At 41.7% G+C, this 18920-nt stretch overlaps 1 protein-coding gene across 2 annotated transcripts; it reads left to right on the plus strand.

Annotated features, from left to right (window-relative positions):
- The first annotated feature begins 1790 nt into the window (after nucleotides 1–1790).
- On the plus strand, nucleotides 1791–18698 carry LOC109733233 (ferredoxin-dependent glutamate synthase, chloroplastic). 2 transcript variants are annotated; one of them, XM_020292432.4, is made up of 33 exons: nucleotides 1793–2214; nucleotides 2929–3241; nucleotides 3629–4071; nucleotides 4221–4352; nucleotides 4928–5026; nucleotides 5137–5207; nucleotides 5976–6072; nucleotides 7253–7345; nucleotides 7439–7584; nucleotides 8129–8288; nucleotides 9594–9704; nucleotides 9782–9997; nucleotides 10967–11124; nucleotides 12314–12443; nucleotides 12634–12692; nucleotides 12791–12896; nucleotides 13105–13201; nucleotides 13802–13917; nucleotides 14007–14204; nucleotides 14313–14423; nucleotides 14531–14770; nucleotides 15051–15149; nucleotides 15847–15942; nucleotides 16027–16224; nucleotides 16294–16368; nucleotides 16498–16626; nucleotides 16709–16807; nucleotides 17016–17158; nucleotides 17249–17342; nucleotides 17418–17656; nucleotides 17735–17813; nucleotides 17923–18006; nucleotides 18091–18698. In XM_020292432.4, the coding sequence occupies exons 1-33, from the start codon at nucleotides 1993–1995 to the stop codon at nucleotides 18256–18258; spliced, it is 4821 nt and encodes a 1606-aa protein (XP_020148021.1). In that variant the 5' UTR covers nucleotides 1793–1992; the 3' UTR covers nucleotides 18259–18698. The 2 variants fall into 2 exon arrangements, with proteins under 2 accessions (XP_040257611.1, XP_020148021.1); XM_040401677.3 differs by having other exon boundaries at nucleotides 1791–2214; nucleotides 16027–16368.
- The last annotated feature ends 222 nt before the right edge of the window (nucleotides 18699–18920 follow it).

The following is an 18920-nucleotide window of genomic DNA, read 5'->3' on the forward strand; positions in this document are numbered from 1 at the left end:
GAGAGTACCAAGGCAACCAATGTGGGGGTTATAGCTCGTAATTCTTTTGGAGAAATCATTGTTTCTTCATGGGATTTTATTGATCGATGTACCAGTGTGAATGAAGTTGAGCTCCGCGCCTGCCTAGCAGGACTTTATATAGGTATCACCCTTCACCAGTCTATTATTTTAGACACCGACTATGCTTTCGTACACTCTTTCCTTGCGAATGAGAAGCTTGACAGGTCCCCTCTGGTTGCTCTGATGAATGAGGCTCTGAGTATCTCCAGGATGATCCAAAATTTTATTATTTCAAATATAAATCGGATTGCCAATGGGGTGGCACAAGACATTGCTAAGTTTAGCTTTAGTATACTAGGTCCGATAGGATTCTCGTTAATTCTGTTCCGCCCTGCGTGGTGTATGCTGTAACGAATGATTGTAAAAATATTTGTTTGGATTAATTAATATATGGGGTCTTTTTCACAAAAAATGCCACATATAGGTCCAACAAAACTGCTGCACACACGACACTTTAGTGTCCGATCTTTGCGTGACCATCACATCCAGCGGTCGTTGCCCTTTCAATTCTATGCGTGACCGGCTGGATTTTACCATCGGGCAAGTACCGTGTGTCGTCTGTCGTTCACATAGCACCACTCTAGGTCCAAAGCTTAGTGAAGTTTCCATTTTACCAACAACATTTTAAATACACAAGAGCGCATTAAGCGTGGCAACAAACATTCATGGTAATGTGTACGCATGAGGTGGTTGGTGCGGGTTACTTTTTTTTTGCTAATGAAACAAAAATATGAATCAACCGGAGTCATTACAATCTTGTTGACACAACACGTCAACATCATCAACGGCAGAACGTAACCACACAACAGTTTTCGGCAATGTTCTACCCATCAGCGCAAGAGAATGACTGACTTTACTTTGGTCGCGTGTGAGAGACTTTCATTTCATGCTGGTCACATTTGAGTGTCACAAAGAACCCGTGCAATGTGATTCGCAAACATGTACAATGTTTATTTGATTCCTAAAAGCAAACCATAACATATTTACATATGCATTCGTTAAAAACACAATAAAGACAAACACATCATAACATATTTAGACACAGTAAATACATAAACAAACCATATAACATGTTTACATATGCATCAGCTAAAAACACGACAAGTGAATTCCTCATTCAACTGACCAAAAATAACCAAACAAAGTGAGGAAACACAAAACATGCCATGGTCCCACCTCCAGTACTTTGTGCCATGTTTGGATCTCGCATGACCAGCACACATGAATCACGCTGCGGTCCACTGCCCCCTCCAATAATCTTTTCCTTGAGAAGAGAAGATGCCCACGCTCCAATAATCACCCCTATGCAACGTCAAAACCCCTAAACCCCAGTCCAAAATCCCAGCCAGCCAGCCAGCCACCTCCGCGCCCCCCATCCAGAGCCTCCCCCCCAGGCCCCACCAAAAGCCGCCGCAAGCCCCACCCCTGTTTTAAAAACCACACAAACCCAACCGCGGCCACCCCCCCTCCTCGCCCTCCCGTTCACTCGGCGGCCCCTTTCCTGATCCATCCGCCCCCGCTCGCCCGCTCGCTCGGTCGCGGTTCCCTGCCTCTGCCTGTCGCTCGCCTCTCCGTGCGCCCGAGAGGCGCAGCCGCAGCAGCAAGCCGGGCCGCGCTCGTTCGTCGCCGTCTATAAACTACTCCTCTCCTCTCCTCTCCTCCGCTCCACCCCCATCAGCCCACCCACCCCTCGCCCCCCCTCCTCTCCCCGCCCCCCCGCGCCCTATCCTCTCCTCTTCCACACGATCCCGGCCTTGTCCGCTTCCGCATTTCCTCCCCACCACGCGAGCGCCGGCCCCTCCTATATCTATCGCGCTGCCGCGCGCCCCCGCAGCCGCGTGTGGTGGTGGTGGCGGACTGGTGGTGGTGCTGTTTAGCTAGAGTCCCGGTAGGTGGGGAGGAGGGACGACTCGCGCGTGACCTGACCGGATCATGGCCGCCACGCTCCCGCGCGCGGTGGCGCCGCCGCCGGCGCTGCTCCCGCTCCCGCGCGCCGCGCCGCTGCTCCTCGCGGGCCGCGCCGCCGCCCGCAGGCTCCGGGCCAGAGGGGCCCGCGCGCCCGCGCTCGCGGCCACGCGGCGGAGCTGGGCCGTCTCCGCCCGCGCCGTGCTCGACCTGCCGCGCCGCCGGGCGCCTCAGAAGCCCGCGCAGGAGGTATGGTTCGCTCTGCTCCCCACCCGCCGATCAAGTGCTCGTCTCGCGATTGGGTTTGGTTTCGGGGGTTGGGGTTTTTGTAGGTTTGGATTGTTTGGTGCGGTTGCTAGATTGGTTTATTTACGAAGTCACGGGCCATGGCTTGTTTTGACGGATCATAGTTTATTTATGTATTTGCACTGTAATATGCTTCTGATAGCTATACGGTTGCCAAATTTCTGCGTTGGGAAATTTGGGGGAGATCAGGATTCAGGAGACCCAGGTATCTCCTGATTACTGTATCGGACGATAAGGTTCTATGTGTTGACTCCAAAGTTCATTGCATGTGCTTGTTTTATTAGGTCTCTAGCTCATGATGATGCACTTGCATACTATCGCTTTTGTTATGTGGTGTTCCTTTCATGGGATTTTTAAAGTACAAAGCGCAGCAAGTGCACAAAACACAGCAAATGCGGGTGCAATAAACAAGTGTGTGGTTATGAAAGGTTAGGTGACAGCTGTGGTGGTAGGTACTAATCACGATCAAGTTCCAGGAGTACGACATTGTGTAATGCATAGGTGGAGAATTTGCAACGTACTAGTACTAGTTTTCCATTTCCGTTCTGGAATGCGTTTGAATGGGCTGTGACCTGTGAGCTGTGACAGTTATGAGTAATAATAAACCATATGTGCTGTGCTTTATATCTGACATTAGGAATTGCTTTTTTCTGTCAGGCTGCGGATTTGAACGATATCTTAGCAGAACGTGGAGCCTGTGGTGTTGGGTTTGTCGCAAACTTGAGTAATGAGCCTTCGTTCAACGTTGTCCGTGATGCTCTTACAGCTCTTGGGTGTATGGAGCACCGTGGTGGCTGTGGATCCGACAACGACTCTGGTGATGGGGCAGGATTGATGAGCGGTATACCATGGGACTTGTTTGATGACTGGGCCAGCAAGGAAGGGCTTGCTCCTTTTGAAAGAACACATACAGGTGTAGGCATGGTCTTCCTTCCACAAAACGAGAATTCTATGGCAGAAGCAAAAGCTGGTAATGATTCTGATGCTTAACCACCATACGTTGTCCCCATTGTGGATCATTTCTTGTCTTTCTCTTTTGCTGGGATCTCATCTTTAAAGTACGACACTTCCTAATTTTATATGGTTAGAGATTTCTGCTTGGCGATGCATGTCCTAGTAAATCTGACTCCGATCTCTTCGGACTTGTAATGCTGCCATACTTTGGTTGCCATGCCATTGTGGTGTTTGAAACCTACGGTTGGAAAGTTCTTTTGCAGGAAAAGTTTATGCCCTTGGTATAAGAACTTTCCGAAAGGAAATTTATTATTTTGTATTGACAGTCAGATTACACATGTGTTTTTTCAGCTCCACTGTACCACAACACACATAGCTTCCTAAGAGTCTATTCATTTTGCAGCTGTTGAGAAGGTTTTTACAGATGAAGGCCTTGAGGTTCTTGGCTGGAGACCGGTTCCTTTCAATCTATCAGTGGTAGGCCGCAATGCAAAAGAAACAATGCCTAATATACTCCAGATATTTGTGAGAATTGCGAAAGAAGATGACGCTGATGACATAGAGAGAGAATTATACATCTGCCGAAAGCTGATAGAGAGGGCTACAAAATCTGCTAGTTGGGCAGATGAACTATATTTCTGCTCTTTGTCAAGTAGAACTATCATTTACAAGGGAATGCTTCGATCTGAGGTTCTTGGGCAGTTCTATTTGGACCTTAAGAATGAACTGTACAAATCTCCTTTTGCCATATACCATCGAAGATTCAGTACCAACACAAGCCCTAGATGGCCTCTTGCACAACCAATGAGGTTGCTTGGACACAATGGAGAGATTAACACGATACAGGTTCACATGAACTTCTTCAACTTACTGTTAATTTTTACTCCCTGTATCTTACATTATTGTTTAGTGTCTTCCTTGTTGCTCGCCAAATGTTTGATACTGAAAACTAGGCATACTTTGGGCATTACTCATAGCGTTCCTTTTCTTTGCAGGGAAACTTGAACTGGATGCGATCAAGGGAAGCCACAATACAGTCTCCTGTATGGCGAGGCCGTGAGAATGAACTACGCCCATTTGGTGACCCTAAAGCATCCGATTCAGCAAACCTTGACAGTGCTGCTGAAGTACGAGACTGCACACCGTTCATTAATATCGTAACATAAAGCATGCATTTATTTTGCTTCTTGTCCATACAACCGCGCCATTCACACGATTTTGCATACTTGTCACTATAGAATATTCCAAGCCCTTCTGGGCTCTGTTGAACATGCTTAATGACACATAACTCAGACATCTGTCAAGATGTTACAAGAGATTAACAATTTGGCTTTTAATGGGTACTGAATAAGCTGTTACTTTAATTTGACTATTTTCTGCACCTTGATTTACAGAGATGAAATGAACCAAATTAAAGTAGTTTCATAAATTTCAAACATACGTGCAACATTTATGTTATTTTGAAGCAAAGCTTTTGAAATTTTGGATAGCGAAGTGGTACTTTGACTACTCGAATTAATGCTAGAAACATATGCAGTTGTTGCTAAGAGGCAATCTGACCTATCTGTTTTCACTGTGCATAACAAATCATATATGCTATTCTTAATGTGCATTGAGCACCCCCGCCTTTATTTCGAGTATGTATTTCTACCTTCATTACTGGTGTGTAATTGTTGAGTCATCACATCCTTTCTTGCACCAGTTACTGTTAAGAAGTGGTAGAAGTCCTGCTGAAGCTATGATGATGCTCGTCCCCGAGGCATACAAGAACCATCCGACATTATCAGTAAAATATCCAGAGGTATGGGATGCATTAGTGAACATATGTTGTGGGCATGCATGAAGTCCCTTCCATATCAACTTATGCAAACAATTGTGTCCAATTGAAGCTTCTCTTGGTTTGTGTCTTAGGTAATTGACTTCTATGAATACTACAAAGGTCAAATGGAGGCTTGGGATGGGCCTGCTTTACTTTTGTTTAGGTAATATCTCGTCGATCTGTGATTTTGCCGTTTTATATTTTTTGCTATCTTTATTTTCTGATGTAAAGACAGTTTCTTTACTAGTTTGGTTAAAGTCATTTCATGCATTAGCAGGTTTTGCTTCCTTCTCACTTTGTCCCTCTTTTTCTGAATAGCCGTCATTTAGAAGTTTTGCAAAACAACCAAGGCACATATAGGAAAGACCACATTACTCCCTTTCATGGGGTTACTTGTTATTCTTGGGATGGTATGTTAGTCTACTCCATTGTAATAAGTGACATCAGAAATGGGCTAATGTTAGGGGAATACAAGAAAACAATGGCCCAAACTTATCTTGGAGTCATAGCGAGTTTTTACGTATGGCCTTTATTTAACACATTCACAGTTTGACCTGTAATTAGGAACCAAATTTGTGTGCTTATGGCATGTATTGGGGAAGGGAGGTAGTATATACCTAACTGCAGGAACTAAAAGATACAGCAAATAGGTGTTTAATTGCAAAGAGAGAAAATCAGAACACAGAGATGGGTATGTGCTAGCATCACAAGTTGTGGACAATATTTAGTTGTAGAAGTTGAAACCTTTGACAGAGAAGCTTCCAAACATGTATTTGTCGTCAAACAGAGTAGGGAAAATAGCCGTAATTTTTCCTCCGTGCCGTGTTATTTAAAGCATAAGATATCCAAATGCTGCTTTTTCTCTACTGAGTAATTTCTTGCAACAGAGTGGGCTAGATTTACATGTTCTCTTTTGTATACCTCTATGTAGTGACGGAAGGACGGTAGGGGCATGCCTTGATCGAAATGGGCTGCGTCCAGCACGCTATTGGAAAACATCAGATGGTTTTGTTTATGTTGCATCTGAGGTAGGTTCAAGTTACTTCTACTGTCTGAAATTTCTGTTTAGTTACAATGTTATCGTAGAGCGATTTTGTATCACACATTAGTGAAGTGTCCATTTTGAAATTCTGAAATTGGAGCATTTGGTTTATCTGCCAATAACTTATTGCAGATATACTGACATCCTTCTATACCAAATCGCAGAGTTCAGATGTCACAAGCTAAACTTAATGTAATATTCAGTAAGTATTGTGCCTATTTGTTGAAGTGTTAGGTCTCACAGCTACACTAGGTGATTAGGACAAATTAAGAAGTTACTTGTTAGTGTTTGATTGCTATTTGAATGCTATGTCGCTCATGCATTTGTGCCAGCAAGCTTCAAGGATCCTACATGGGTTTTTGTTCTTGCCTTTGTGGGTACAAATTCATTCTACGGTGACAGATCGTGTAAACCTTTGTTTGAGTAGAGTTAGATATATCAATCTGTTTTTTGCGTTCCAAGACTTGACTTGGATGTAGGCATGTAGCAATAACTTGACATTTTAGCGTATTTCTGGGCTACACTTCTCAGCTTGTTCTCTCATATTGTGCAGTACATTCATCCTACTAGAGAGTATACGCAGTACCAAGATTAGAAGTTACTTTTTTATCAATCTGTTTTTTGCGTTGCAAGACTTGACTTGGATGTAGGCATATAGCAATAACTTGACATTTTAACATATTTTTGGGCTACACTTCTCAGCTTGTTCTCTCATATTGTGCAGTACTTTCATCCTACTAGAGAGTACACAGTACCAAGATTGGAAGTTATTTTTTTATGCTCGCTTTGTCTTGAATAAACTTCCCTCACATGAGATCCTTTGTTCTGCTGATGCCTATACTCAGAGAGTAAAAGATAAAACTGTTAGTTACCATACATGATGCTTCTTATGGTTGTAGTTTGACTAGTCTAGCTTATTAGATGTGAATTTATACTCTAGTAATACCTTTGACCATCTCTTGTGTAGTTGAATCTGATCTGATTATTTTAAAAGCATGTCATTTAACTATATGCTAATAGTTGACGAAGTAACCTTGGATCACATTCTCAAATGTTTGTTTTTTGTTGTTGCGTGGAAACATTCTCAAATGTTCTACAAGAGTTTGGCAAGTATTACTTTGTAGGATTCTCACCAACTGACTAGCTGTATTAATGAAAATCTACAGGTTGGTGTTATACCGATGGATGAGTCGAAGGTAGTAATGAAAGGAAGATTGGGTCCTGGAATGATGATAACAGTTGACCTAGAGACTGGTCAGGTTAGAATAGAATAAAACAATCTTTTCCTTGTCTCGCCTTTGATCATCAGAGTCTTCTAAAATGTAGATTCTAAACCTCACGAGTCATCCCAGGTCCTTGAAAACACAGAAGTGAAGAAGAATGTGGCTTCAGCAAAACCCTATGGAACTTGGTTGCAAGAAAGTACACGTTCAATAAAGCCTGTCAACTTCCAATCCTCTCCTGTCATGGACAATGAAACAATTTTGAGACATCAGCAGTAAGAACCATGAAATATTGCTCTATTGAACTCCTCTTTACTTTTCCCCTTGTACTTATTTGCTTATGTTTGTTCCAAGAGTTAGAATGTATGTATGTATGTCTAGCAATATGCCTGATGCTTATGTTGAGAAGGTTGTGGACTTGTGGCTGACTATTTCAGTGATGGTATATTGCAATGCCTTTTGCTCTTTCTGGGTTATGTAAACCTTTTTAAACTATATACATAAAATCATTTGGGTCAACATATTGTGTCCATCAAAAAGATTTCCACAGATTATATTATGGGATGTCTGAAGTAAACCTAGCTTGATACAGAAGTATAGGGCATTAGTTTTTTTTTTCAGATTTCAGAAGATAAACCCCAAAAATGTTACTTATGATCATGTCATGCCCAGAAATATACTGCCAAAGAATGTGGCTGATTTTCACGTGTGCTCCATGTCTACAACTTACCTATGTTGTTGTTTCAGACATTGTAAGAATTAGAGATATTAGATGGTCAGTCAGATTTGATGTTTAATTTAATGTTATTATATTTTTAGGGCATTTGGTTATTCCAGTGAAGATGTGCAAATGGTAATTGAAACAATGGCTTCACAAGGGAAGGAGCCAACATTTTGCATGGGCGATGACATTCCATTAGCCGTGTTGTCACAAAAGCCACACATGCTCTTTGATTATTTCAAGCAGCGATTTGCACAGGTCAGTAAATCCTTAACATTTCAGTAATAGTGTCAAAAAATCTAGGTTATGAAACTTCCTCTATTACTCTTAAATACTTGCACGATATTGGCAGTCCTTGCCAAAAAATTCTTATCCACAGTACAGTTAGTTGGGAAAATCACATCTGCGTAGTCACATTCCAAGGTTATTTTGGAGTAACTAATTCCATCCAATCTTCAATCCATTCAGTTATAGGATGACTTGATTTGACCCCTAAGAAATAATCTCCATCTTCATAGAAACATACCTTAGACGGTGTATATCTATATGGAGGTGTAAATCTAAGTACAACATATGATACTATCAATAAGGAAGTAAACCGAACAAACAAGGGAGCTAATTAGTGTGATCTCTAATTGCCAACTAATACCTACAAAGCATGGATATGGCAGAAACTGCCGAATTGCCGTCCTAGTACGGGGGGATACGGGGACACGCGCGGATACGCCGGGATACACGTATCCTGCAGTATCCCATCTTTTCTGAATTAAAAAAAGGGGAAAGAAATCGGGATACGGCAGATAAGGTGTGGATACGGTGGATAAGGCTGCAGCTGCCTGGACTCGCTTCTCTGGTCGCTGGCTCGCCGCCGCCGTTTCCCCCAAGCCCAGCTTTCCCCCCGACGAAGAACATCCATCAAGCAGAGAGGAAGATGGCAAGGTGTTCGAGGACAAGGAAGAGGCACCGGGCGGGGAGAAAGATGGGGACTGCAGCCAGCAGAAAGGAAGAAGATATAAACGGCGGCGCAGTCTTTTCTTCTTCTGCTCTCTGCAGCTCTCAGGCGGCTGGAGGAAACGAGAAGAGAACGGCGAGAGGAGCTGACTAGTCTAGGGTTTCAGGAACTGGACCTTATATGGGCTCTGAGTGGAGAGCTACATGGGCCTGAGTGGAGGGTTCGTATGGACTATGGGCTGCCCCAAAGTCTTTTATCAATAGAAATGAGGCAACATATATCCAGTAATTCCTTTACAAAAATCATATATCCAGTACAAAATCTCTGATCTAAAAATTATCTTTAAATCTTTATTACATGCTAGTATTTTTTCTATATATTTATATACCCCGCCGTATCCCCGAATGACTGTTTTTGAAAAATGCTGTATCCCCGTCTTTCCGTCCCCGTGTCCGTGCTTTTTAGACTAATACTGCACCAGCTGGGCCTGCATGAACAGTGTGCAGGCGCACCGTGGCTGCACAGCAGTAACGGGTCCTCATTTACAAATTATCTTATTAATCGAAGTCATGACTGCTTTGTCTTATGATTGTATCTCATTCAATTTCTAGGTTACAAATCCTGCAATTGATCCACTCAGAGAAGGTTTAGTCATGTCTCTTGAAGTTAACATTGGTAAACGAGGCAACATCTTGGAGGTTGGCCCTGAAAATGCTGACCAGGTTAGTTAGTTTTTAAGGTAATGATTTGACCTGTATTCTTGGGGCAATATTTTGATATCATCTTATTGACTTCTCAGGTTACCCTATCAAGTCCTGTGCTGAATGAAGGTGAACTAGAATCACTATTGAAGGACCCAAAATTAAAGCCCAAAGTACTCTCGACATACTTCAATATCCGTAAAGGTCTAGATGGTTCCCTTGAGAACGCAATTAAGGCTCTTTGTGAAGAAGCTGATGCTGCTGTGCGGAGTGGCTCTCAACTTCTTGTGCTTTCCGATCGTTCTGAAGCGCTTGTGAGTAGCTTCTGACTTCTTAATGTGTTAACACAGATATCCACAGCAATCTTTATGCTCCTTGTTTATAGACTCGAACTATATTTCAAGTAGCTTTCATATTCTTGTTCACCTTTCTTTTTCAATGGGTAGGGAAGCAGTGAATGTGCTTGGTTTGAACTTAAACTATTTTTTACTTCGCTGCATAATGGGCAATACTGATTTCTAGAAGTGTACCAGATCCAAATACATGTATACTTACTATCTACATCTATGGTGCACCAGTACAGTACTACAAAATGATCTACTGGTTCCTTGACAAGTGTCAGTTAGTTACTATTCATGGGCTACCTTTGTCTAATTATGCATCCACCAGGAGCACTATTCACCATATAGGATAGTACCAATCTATATAATTTGAAGGGCTGGACTACAGCGGCGCTTAACGCGCGACCTGTCCTAGTTCGGACTTTTGGTTGCGTTGGCTAGTGCATGAATCTTGACATGGTATCAGAACCTAAGGTCTCGAGTTCAAGTCCTGTCTTTTGCAGTTTATCCAAAAATTAACCTAAGAAATTTAATTTATACCAAACTGGACACTTGGATATCACAATGTCTTTATTGTCACAATTTAGTACACATAATTGTGCAAAATAATATAAGACACCCGCGCATCAATATGATATGCCTATAATGATTGATGCATGTGGATGTACATGGTAGCTTCTTGTCTATGACATTGCTTGCCATATCTAGTACTAATATGATTCCACTTCTAAACTATTTGGTCTTGTGACCAGAAAATACAGACATTACTTTTCCTGACATACAGTTACTTGAAAACATCACGATGTAGTGCTAGGTTATGAAGCCATTATTTTTTTGTCAACTTCAGAATCTCTCTTCTGCAATGCAATACACTACGGAGATAGAATCATCTATTTTTTTTACACACTTCCTGTATTGCAATTAAATGAATGTATGATGTAGGAACCAACACGGCCTGCCGTCCCAATACTTTTAGCTGTTGGTGCCATCCATCAGCATTTGATTCAGAATGGCCTCCGCATGTCAGCTTCAATTGTTGCTGACACTGCCCAGTGTTTCAGCACCCATCAATTTGCCTGTTTGATAGGATATGGAGCCAGGTATGACTTTCATTTTTAAAAAGGATTTGTTTAGTAACAGCTAGATCATTACTTATGTTCGCTTCACTTGACATTCTGATCCAGCATAGATGAATATATAAACTCCCACTGTGTTAGTTTATGAACATGATTATTAAACCAGCATGGCTGTTGAATACATACAATACAATCAAGGTGAACTAATGTCATTCAGCACTTTTGGTTGCTTATGTCTTCGCATGTCAACTTTTTGCAATATATATTTATGATTTCTGTCTTCAGATATCCAATACTACTACCTCTATCCATCTATATAGGGCCTAATGCGTTTTTCAAGGCTAACTTTGACCACATGTTATAGCAATAATATATGACATGCAAGTTACACAAAGCATACCATCAAATTCGTACGTGAGAGGAGCATCCAATGGTATAATTTTCACATTATACATCTCATATACTATTAATCTTGTCAATAGTCAAAAGCAATCTCGAAAAACGCATTTGGCCCTATATATATGGATGGATGGAGTATCTTATTCCAGGATCACATAGCAAATCTTCTGGGAGTAGCATCGAAATAAATTATCAACTGAAGTATTTGATAAAACATCAAACTGATTCAAGTTTTTTCCAGAAGAAACAAATTCCCTTTTCAAGCTAGTGCACCATAGCCATTTGGCAAGTATTTCCTTCGACAATTGGCGTAGAACTGAGGTATAAACGATAATTGTGAATCAGCAGTCGATATCCTCTGGAAACTGGGCATGCAGTTTGGACTTGCAGAATGAATTAGAACATAAGACAACTTAAGTCCTCATACTAAGCTGTTAACAAACAATGTGAATACCCTTAAGAGAGTTCTTCTGTGTGGTTCTTTTCTGTGAAAAATGGTAGAGGAGGAGCCTTACTGAAATATGAATCATCATCCAAAAGAAGTACCAAGTTAAGAGGAAGAAAGGATAAAAATAATTCAGTTAGATGAAGCAGATAGGAGGAATTGGACTTCGTTCCAGTTTAAATTAGCAAATTAGAACCTATTTATTGGGAGGGATTTCTTGAAGATCCAATCATTCCTTTGGTTCTCAGCAACTTGTAGTTAGAACTTATATTCAGCTGTGCAAATTCTCCAGGAACTATTTAGTTCTCAAGTTACAATGTTGTGTCAGTCGCTAGATTTACTAACATTCATTCTTATGTTGCACATTAGTGCTATATGCCCATATCTGGCATTGGAAACATGCCGGCAATGGAGGCTGAGCAACAAAACTGTCAATTTGATGAGAAATGGCAAGATGCCCACAGTGACCATCGAGCAGGCTCAAAGAAACTTTATCAAGGTATGATTTCTATGGCTTGTAAGTTGTGAGTTTTGACTAGTTTGTTGCATGTTGTTGTGCTGCTGCCCCTACGTGTGTGAACATAGTTGGACTCAGTACTACATTTGTGCATTAATGCTGTAGTCGATCGTTCAAGTGTGATCTTTGTGTTCCATTTTACATCTGTTATTAATTGGTTTATGTTTTTCAGGCAGTAAAATCTGGCCTGCTCAAGATACTCTCAAAAATGGGCATATCCTTGCTCTCAAGGTTTGTCTTATCTTTGCCATCCAGTGTAATTTAATAATGGTGCCAGTATGCTGAAGTACTTCCTGCAATTGTTTAATGGGTCCACATCTTTTGGATAGTTACTGTGGAGCTCAGATCTTTGAAATATATGGTCTTGGCCAAGAAGTTGTCGACCTTGCGTTCTGTGGGAGTGTATCGAAAATTGGAGGACTCACCCTTAATGAGGTAATTCACAATTATGCATATAGTCATGAGTTTTTCAACACCTTTCTTTTTGGTTTTGATATTCTTGTTGACCTGGTACATCGTCTGTCTAGAAGAGTGTTTGAATAGATTAACACCTGAGTTGCTTCGTGTACCTTTGTTATCTCTTTTGAGACTGTTACCTACTGACAATTCTCCATTTCTTTTATTCTATCCTTTTCTTGTAAAGCTGGGCCGAGAAACACTATCATTCTGGGTGAGGGCTTTCTCAGAAGATACCGCAAAGAGGCTGGAAAACTTCGGATTCATCCAATCCAGACCTGGAGGTAGTATCTCTTTCATCAGCTGTAACAAAAAGTTAGGTTTTGTGAGTTGGGTGCCTGTGTTCTGCCAATTTTAATCCAATATGATTTTTTAATTAAAATGACATCAATTAACGACCTGAGATCTGGTTGCGGCAAATTGTACGTGCAATCAACACATACAAAGGTCACAACTACTTGAGAAATCTATGTTCCTGTGAGTCCTACTTTTGGTTCACCAATAGCAAAGTGTCTTCATGGATCCTGTCGTCTCTAGTTAATTTGTTTTGTTGAAAAGGTGGTGTACTGGAGGGGCCATTGGTGTTCTGGGTGTTGTTTTTCAGGGGTGCACGATTGCAAATGTTCGGATTTGTCCTAGCCAACCAGGGATAAAAAATGCTTACATCTTAACGTGATAGCTAAATCCATTTACCTTTTTTAGCGTGATAGGTACTAAAGGTATGTCCATATAATGAATACTGACAATACCTCCTGATTCTTCCCTAAAACACTTCTTGTTGCTGAAGGAGTTGCATTTTAATAAATTTGTCAGATCATATGCAGTGCAATATTATCTTACTGTTTATTACTGAAATAACATGGTGCCTTTTGCTTCCTGAATAGGTGAATTTCATGCAAATAATCCTGAGATGTCAAAGCTGCTGCACAAAGCAATTCGTGAAAAAAGTGATAATGCATATACCATCTACCAACAACATCTTGCAAGCCGTCCTGTCAATGTTAGTGGTGCTTATCTTCACTTAGCAGGTGGGCAACCTGTAGAATTTTTTGTTATCACCTTTGGTTTACCATATCTTCTACGCTGCAGGTTCTTCGAGATCTTGTAGAACTAAAGAGTGAACGGACGCCTATTCCTATTGGCAAAGTTGAGCCTGCAACCTCTATCGTTGAGCGTTTTTGCACAGGTGGAATGTCCTTGGGCGCTATTTCCAGAGAAACACACGAAGCTATTGCAATTGCAATGAATAGGATAGGTGGGAAATCTAATTCAGGAGAAGGTGGTGAGGTGGGTCCTATAACTATCCATTAGAAGAATAAAGCTATTTAGTTATGTCAAGCGGCTCCAGTGGAAACTGCAACATAGAGCTGCTTATGGATTTGCTTACTTTTGCAGGACCCAATCCGCTGGAGTCCCCTTACAGATGTTGTTGATGGGTATTCTTCGACACTTCCTCATCTAAAAGGTCTTCAGAACGGGGACACCGCCACAAGTGCCATTAAGCAGGTGCAGCATCAACTGCTTTATTTTTGCACTTTACCTTGGCTATTATATATAATTTTGAGTTGGTTCATATATTTGAGTTGGTTCTCATATGTACTATCCTTTCACAGGTTGCATCTGGACGTTTTGGTGTTACACCAACATTTTTAGTTAATGCCGAACAAATTGAGATAAAGATTGCACAAGGGGCTAAGCCTGGTGAAGGGGGTCAACTTCCTGGCAAAAAAGTCAGCGCATACATAGCTCGGTTGAGAAACTCCAAACCTGGTGTTCCTCTGATATCCCCACCACCACACCATGACATCTATTCTATTGAGGATCTGGCGCAGCTAATTTTTGACCTACATCAGGTTTGTTTTGCACAACTACTTATACAATATCAACTAGTAATGTTGGTGCTAAGGGAAAACTGCTAGCTTTAAAATAAGTTTTATGTATGTCACATAAGAATTAGAGTCCTTCAGCTGCCTATATGTTAGCTTCAAAATAAATTATGCGTGTCACATAAGAATTAGAGTCCTTAAGCTGCCTATATGTCAACTAGCAGTGCTGTTTAATTATTGATTTCTTTGAGAAGGAAATCCATTTATTGGTACTAATCAAATATTTAATTCATATTTGACTGGGCAGATCAATCCTAAAGCGAAGGTGTCGGTAAAGCTTGTAGCTGAAGCAGGAATTGGAACTGTAGCCTCTGGAGTATCTAAGGCAAATGCAGACGTAATTCAGGTAGATTAAACATCAAAGTTTTAATAAGACATTGATTTAGCTCATACAATTATTGTACGTGGATCTGTATCCCATAAGTGGCTATGCTTCTGTGGTTTAGTGTTATTTTACATTTTTTTTGTACCCTTAACCTTTTGCTGTAAGGTGCTATCTGCTAAGTTGGCCCTCATGAGGCTGCGTAAACCACCTTTTGCTATTTCATGCTGCAGATAGTGACATTTGCTGTCTGATGTTCACGATGATAGACCTTCCTATTGTAGTTCATTTTTGTATGAAATATGAATTTCTTGCTCCCTGTGGATAGCCAGTTGTTAGACATTGCTATAGTGGCACTTGTCCTGTAACAGACAAACATCACTTTTTAGTGAATTATATGCAATAATCTGTCAGAGTTTTTGGGGGAAAAAATCCCAGAAATCTAGTAAAATTTCCCAGAACACACAAATTCCAGAAATATAGAAATGTTTATTGCACACACAGACACCATAAGGTAAGCAATGACTTATGAAGACGCCAATTTAGTTTAATGATGAATTGGATGAGTACACTAAACCTTGAGTCTCTTGAGAGAAACCATGCTATGATATCTTATTTAATTTGTTGCGAGTGGTTTCATCCAAAGTCTACTGTACTCATGGGTGAACTAGAGGTTTAGTATACATATTTTGGTGATCTAATATGCCATTTTATTATACAGATATCAGGTCATGATGGTGGTACTGGAGCTAGCCCAATTAGCTCAATCAAGCATGCTGGGGGTCCTTGGGAACTTGGTCTTACGGAAACACACCAGGTTTTCTACATTTAATTGCTTGATATAATCAGTTTTTAATACCAAATCACTTTCTTTGTTCTAAGCCTAGTTAGCTTCCTTCAGACACTCATACAAAATGGATTGAGAGAGAGGGTGGTACTTAGGGTGGATGGTGGATTCAGGAGTGGCCTAGATGTCCTTTTGGCTGCTGCCATGGGTGCTGATGAATATGGCTTTGGTTCTGTAGCTATGATAGCTACCGGATGTGTCATGGCACGCATTTGCCACACAAACAATTGCCCAGTTGGAGTTGCTAGTCAGGTAGTAACAGCAGAATTGATATTTTTATTTGTCTTGCTTGGCTATACCTTACATTCTATGCTCCTGCAGAGAGAAGAGCTACGCGCTAGGTTCCCTGGTGTTCCTGGTGATCTTGTGAACTACTTCCTCTTTGTTGCAGAGGAGGTATGGCGTCACTCGCATCACTAGTGCCTTTTCTGTTAACCTCTTTCTGCGCTTGATTTGCAAATTTGGTCATGCATATTTTTGGAGTAACCATGACTCATATTTAAAGTACTCATGCTTCTGTTCCAGGTACGAGCCACATTAGCCCAGTTGGGTTATGAGAAACTGGATGACATAATTGGGCGGACAGATTTACTTAAGCCAAAACATATCTCTTTGGTGAAAACGCAGCACATTGATCTTGCATACCTATTAATGGTATGGAGTTGATAGCTATTCTCATTTGAGTTATTGGCATTTCATGCCTATCTTGTTATATTTATCGGCGTTCTCGTTTCAGAATGCTGGATTACCCAAATGGAGCAGCTCTCAGATAAGGAGCCAGGACGTCCATTCTAATGGCCCTGTCCTTGATGAGACAATCCTTGCAGATCCTGAGGTAATGTTTTTGATAGCTTTTCTTAGTTACATCGATTAGCACCTGCCATGAGCAGATTTGTGTACACCCAATATTTTTTTTTGCTCGGGAACAAAGAACTGTGACGTTGATCAATAGATATTGTGGCCTTAAAGTGAAATGCATAGTTGTTAGGAACCAAGCTCTGCTGTATGCAGCATTACTTAAATTATATAATGACATTTTGCAGGTATCCGATGCAATTGAGAATGAGAAAGAGGTTTCAAAGACATATCCAATTTATAATGTTGATAGGGCTGTTTGCGGCCGTGTAGCGGGTGTCATTGCTAAGAAGTACGGAGATACAGGCTTTGCAGGCCAGCTGAACATTACGTATGTCAACTACTTTCTTGTCTGCATAATTCTGTGCCCTTTAACTTTTATTATGAGAAGATAGGAAATAAACAATTTCAAACATTTCAGGTTCACCGGAAGTGCAGGACAGTCCTTTGGTTGTTTTCTGACACCTGGCATGAATGTTCGCCTAGTAGGAGAGGCCAACGATTATGTGGGGAAGGTACTAAATGCTCAACTGGACTGAAAATACTGTCTGACCAGCAGCTTTATAATGCCTTCTATTTCATTTTCACAGGGTATGGCGGGTGGAGAGCTGGTTGTAGTTCCTGTAGATGATACAGGATTTGTTCCTGAGGATGCTGCTATAGTTGGGAACACTTGTCTGTATGGAGCTACGGGTGGTCAAGTATTTGTGAGAGGCAAGACAGGAGAAAGATTTGCAGTTCGGAATTCTCTTGGGCAAGCAGTGGTTGAGGGCACAGGAGATCATTGCTGCGAGTACATGACCGGTGGATGTGTAGTTGTACTCGGCAAGTAAGTACACAGTCTGCATTTTCCCCACTTTGTGTATTATTACCCTTCTTGTCCTGATATATATTTCTCAATCCACAGAGTTGGAAGAAACGTTGCAGCCGGAATGACCGGTGGCCTAGCCTACATGTTAGATGAAGATGATACACTAGTCCCGAAGGTATGCAAATTTGGAATCTGTAGCTATACCTTCAGCCGCCGTGTAGCATGCATCTAGTGAAAGCCTTGGATTCAAATCTCAAGATCATAACGTGCAAGTGTTTTAATAGGTTAACAAGGAGATTGTCAAGATGCAGAGAGTGAATGCTCCAGCTGGGCAGATGCAGCTCAAGGGTTTGATTGAGGCCTATGTTGTAAGTCAAGTTGCACTCTTTGACAGTTTTGTGCCAAAATTGGCCATTCCCCATGTTCTCATATTTTGGATGTCGCTTTTATAGGAAAAAACGGGCAGCACGAAAGGCGCTAAAATTCTGAGCGAATGGGAGGCATATCTGCCACTGTTCTGGCAGTTGGTGCCACCCAGCGAAGAAGACTCACCAGAAGCTTGTGCTGAGTTTGAGAGAGTACTTGCCAGGCAAAAAACAGCAGTGCAATCTGCCAAGTGATACTAGCCAAAGCCCAATCGCCAAAATGACCAAAGCTAAATGGAGGGAAAGCGTTCTTATTGCGATACTGGAAAGTGATCTTCTCAGACCGCGGTCCTTCTGAAGCACTAACGTCACCAAAGGCTGCAATTTTGTGGAAGCTCTGTCCAAGGCATCTTCTGGAAACGAGCTTGCAGACTCCGTCGAGGATTCTTCTGCACGCTCTTGCAGCCTAGGTAACCAACCACCCCTGTAAATTGGTTCGCTGACGCTAGGCTGCAAGGCCCGGCCCCTGTTGAACTGCCGCTTTCTTGTACAGGATTCCTGGCTTCGCTGTGTAATTATATTTTTTGTTCTGGACACATTAGTTCTTATATTTATACCCGTCCTGTGGTAGGCATGCGAGTTGCATGTGCTTTAGTTCAGTATACAGAATAAATAAAGTGTATGATGAAGTAGGACTTCTCAGGTGTCGATAATCGGTGGAACTTGTTTTTCTTTTTTCAAGTTCTACGGGGCGTCGGCCAACTTAAACGATTTCCATTATTAACTCGATGGCGCCAGCGTCACCGAGGTTTGAGGTTTGACATCGTGTGAGAAGAGAGCCGGAAAGCTCGCGGCTAGGTTTCACCCGACAGCGCGGCGCCCAGCTCGAGGACTAGCCATACAACGAGGTGGTTTGT

Source organism: Aegilops tauschii, chromosome 2 (genome assembly GCF_002575655.3).
Source record: "Aegilops tauschii subsp. strangulata cultivar AL8/78 chromosome 2, Aet v6.0, whole genome shotgun sequence".
Classification (NCBI taxonomy): domain Eukaryota; kingdom Viridiplantae; phylum Streptophyta; class Magnoliopsida; order Poales; family Poaceae; genus Aegilops; species Aegilops tauschii.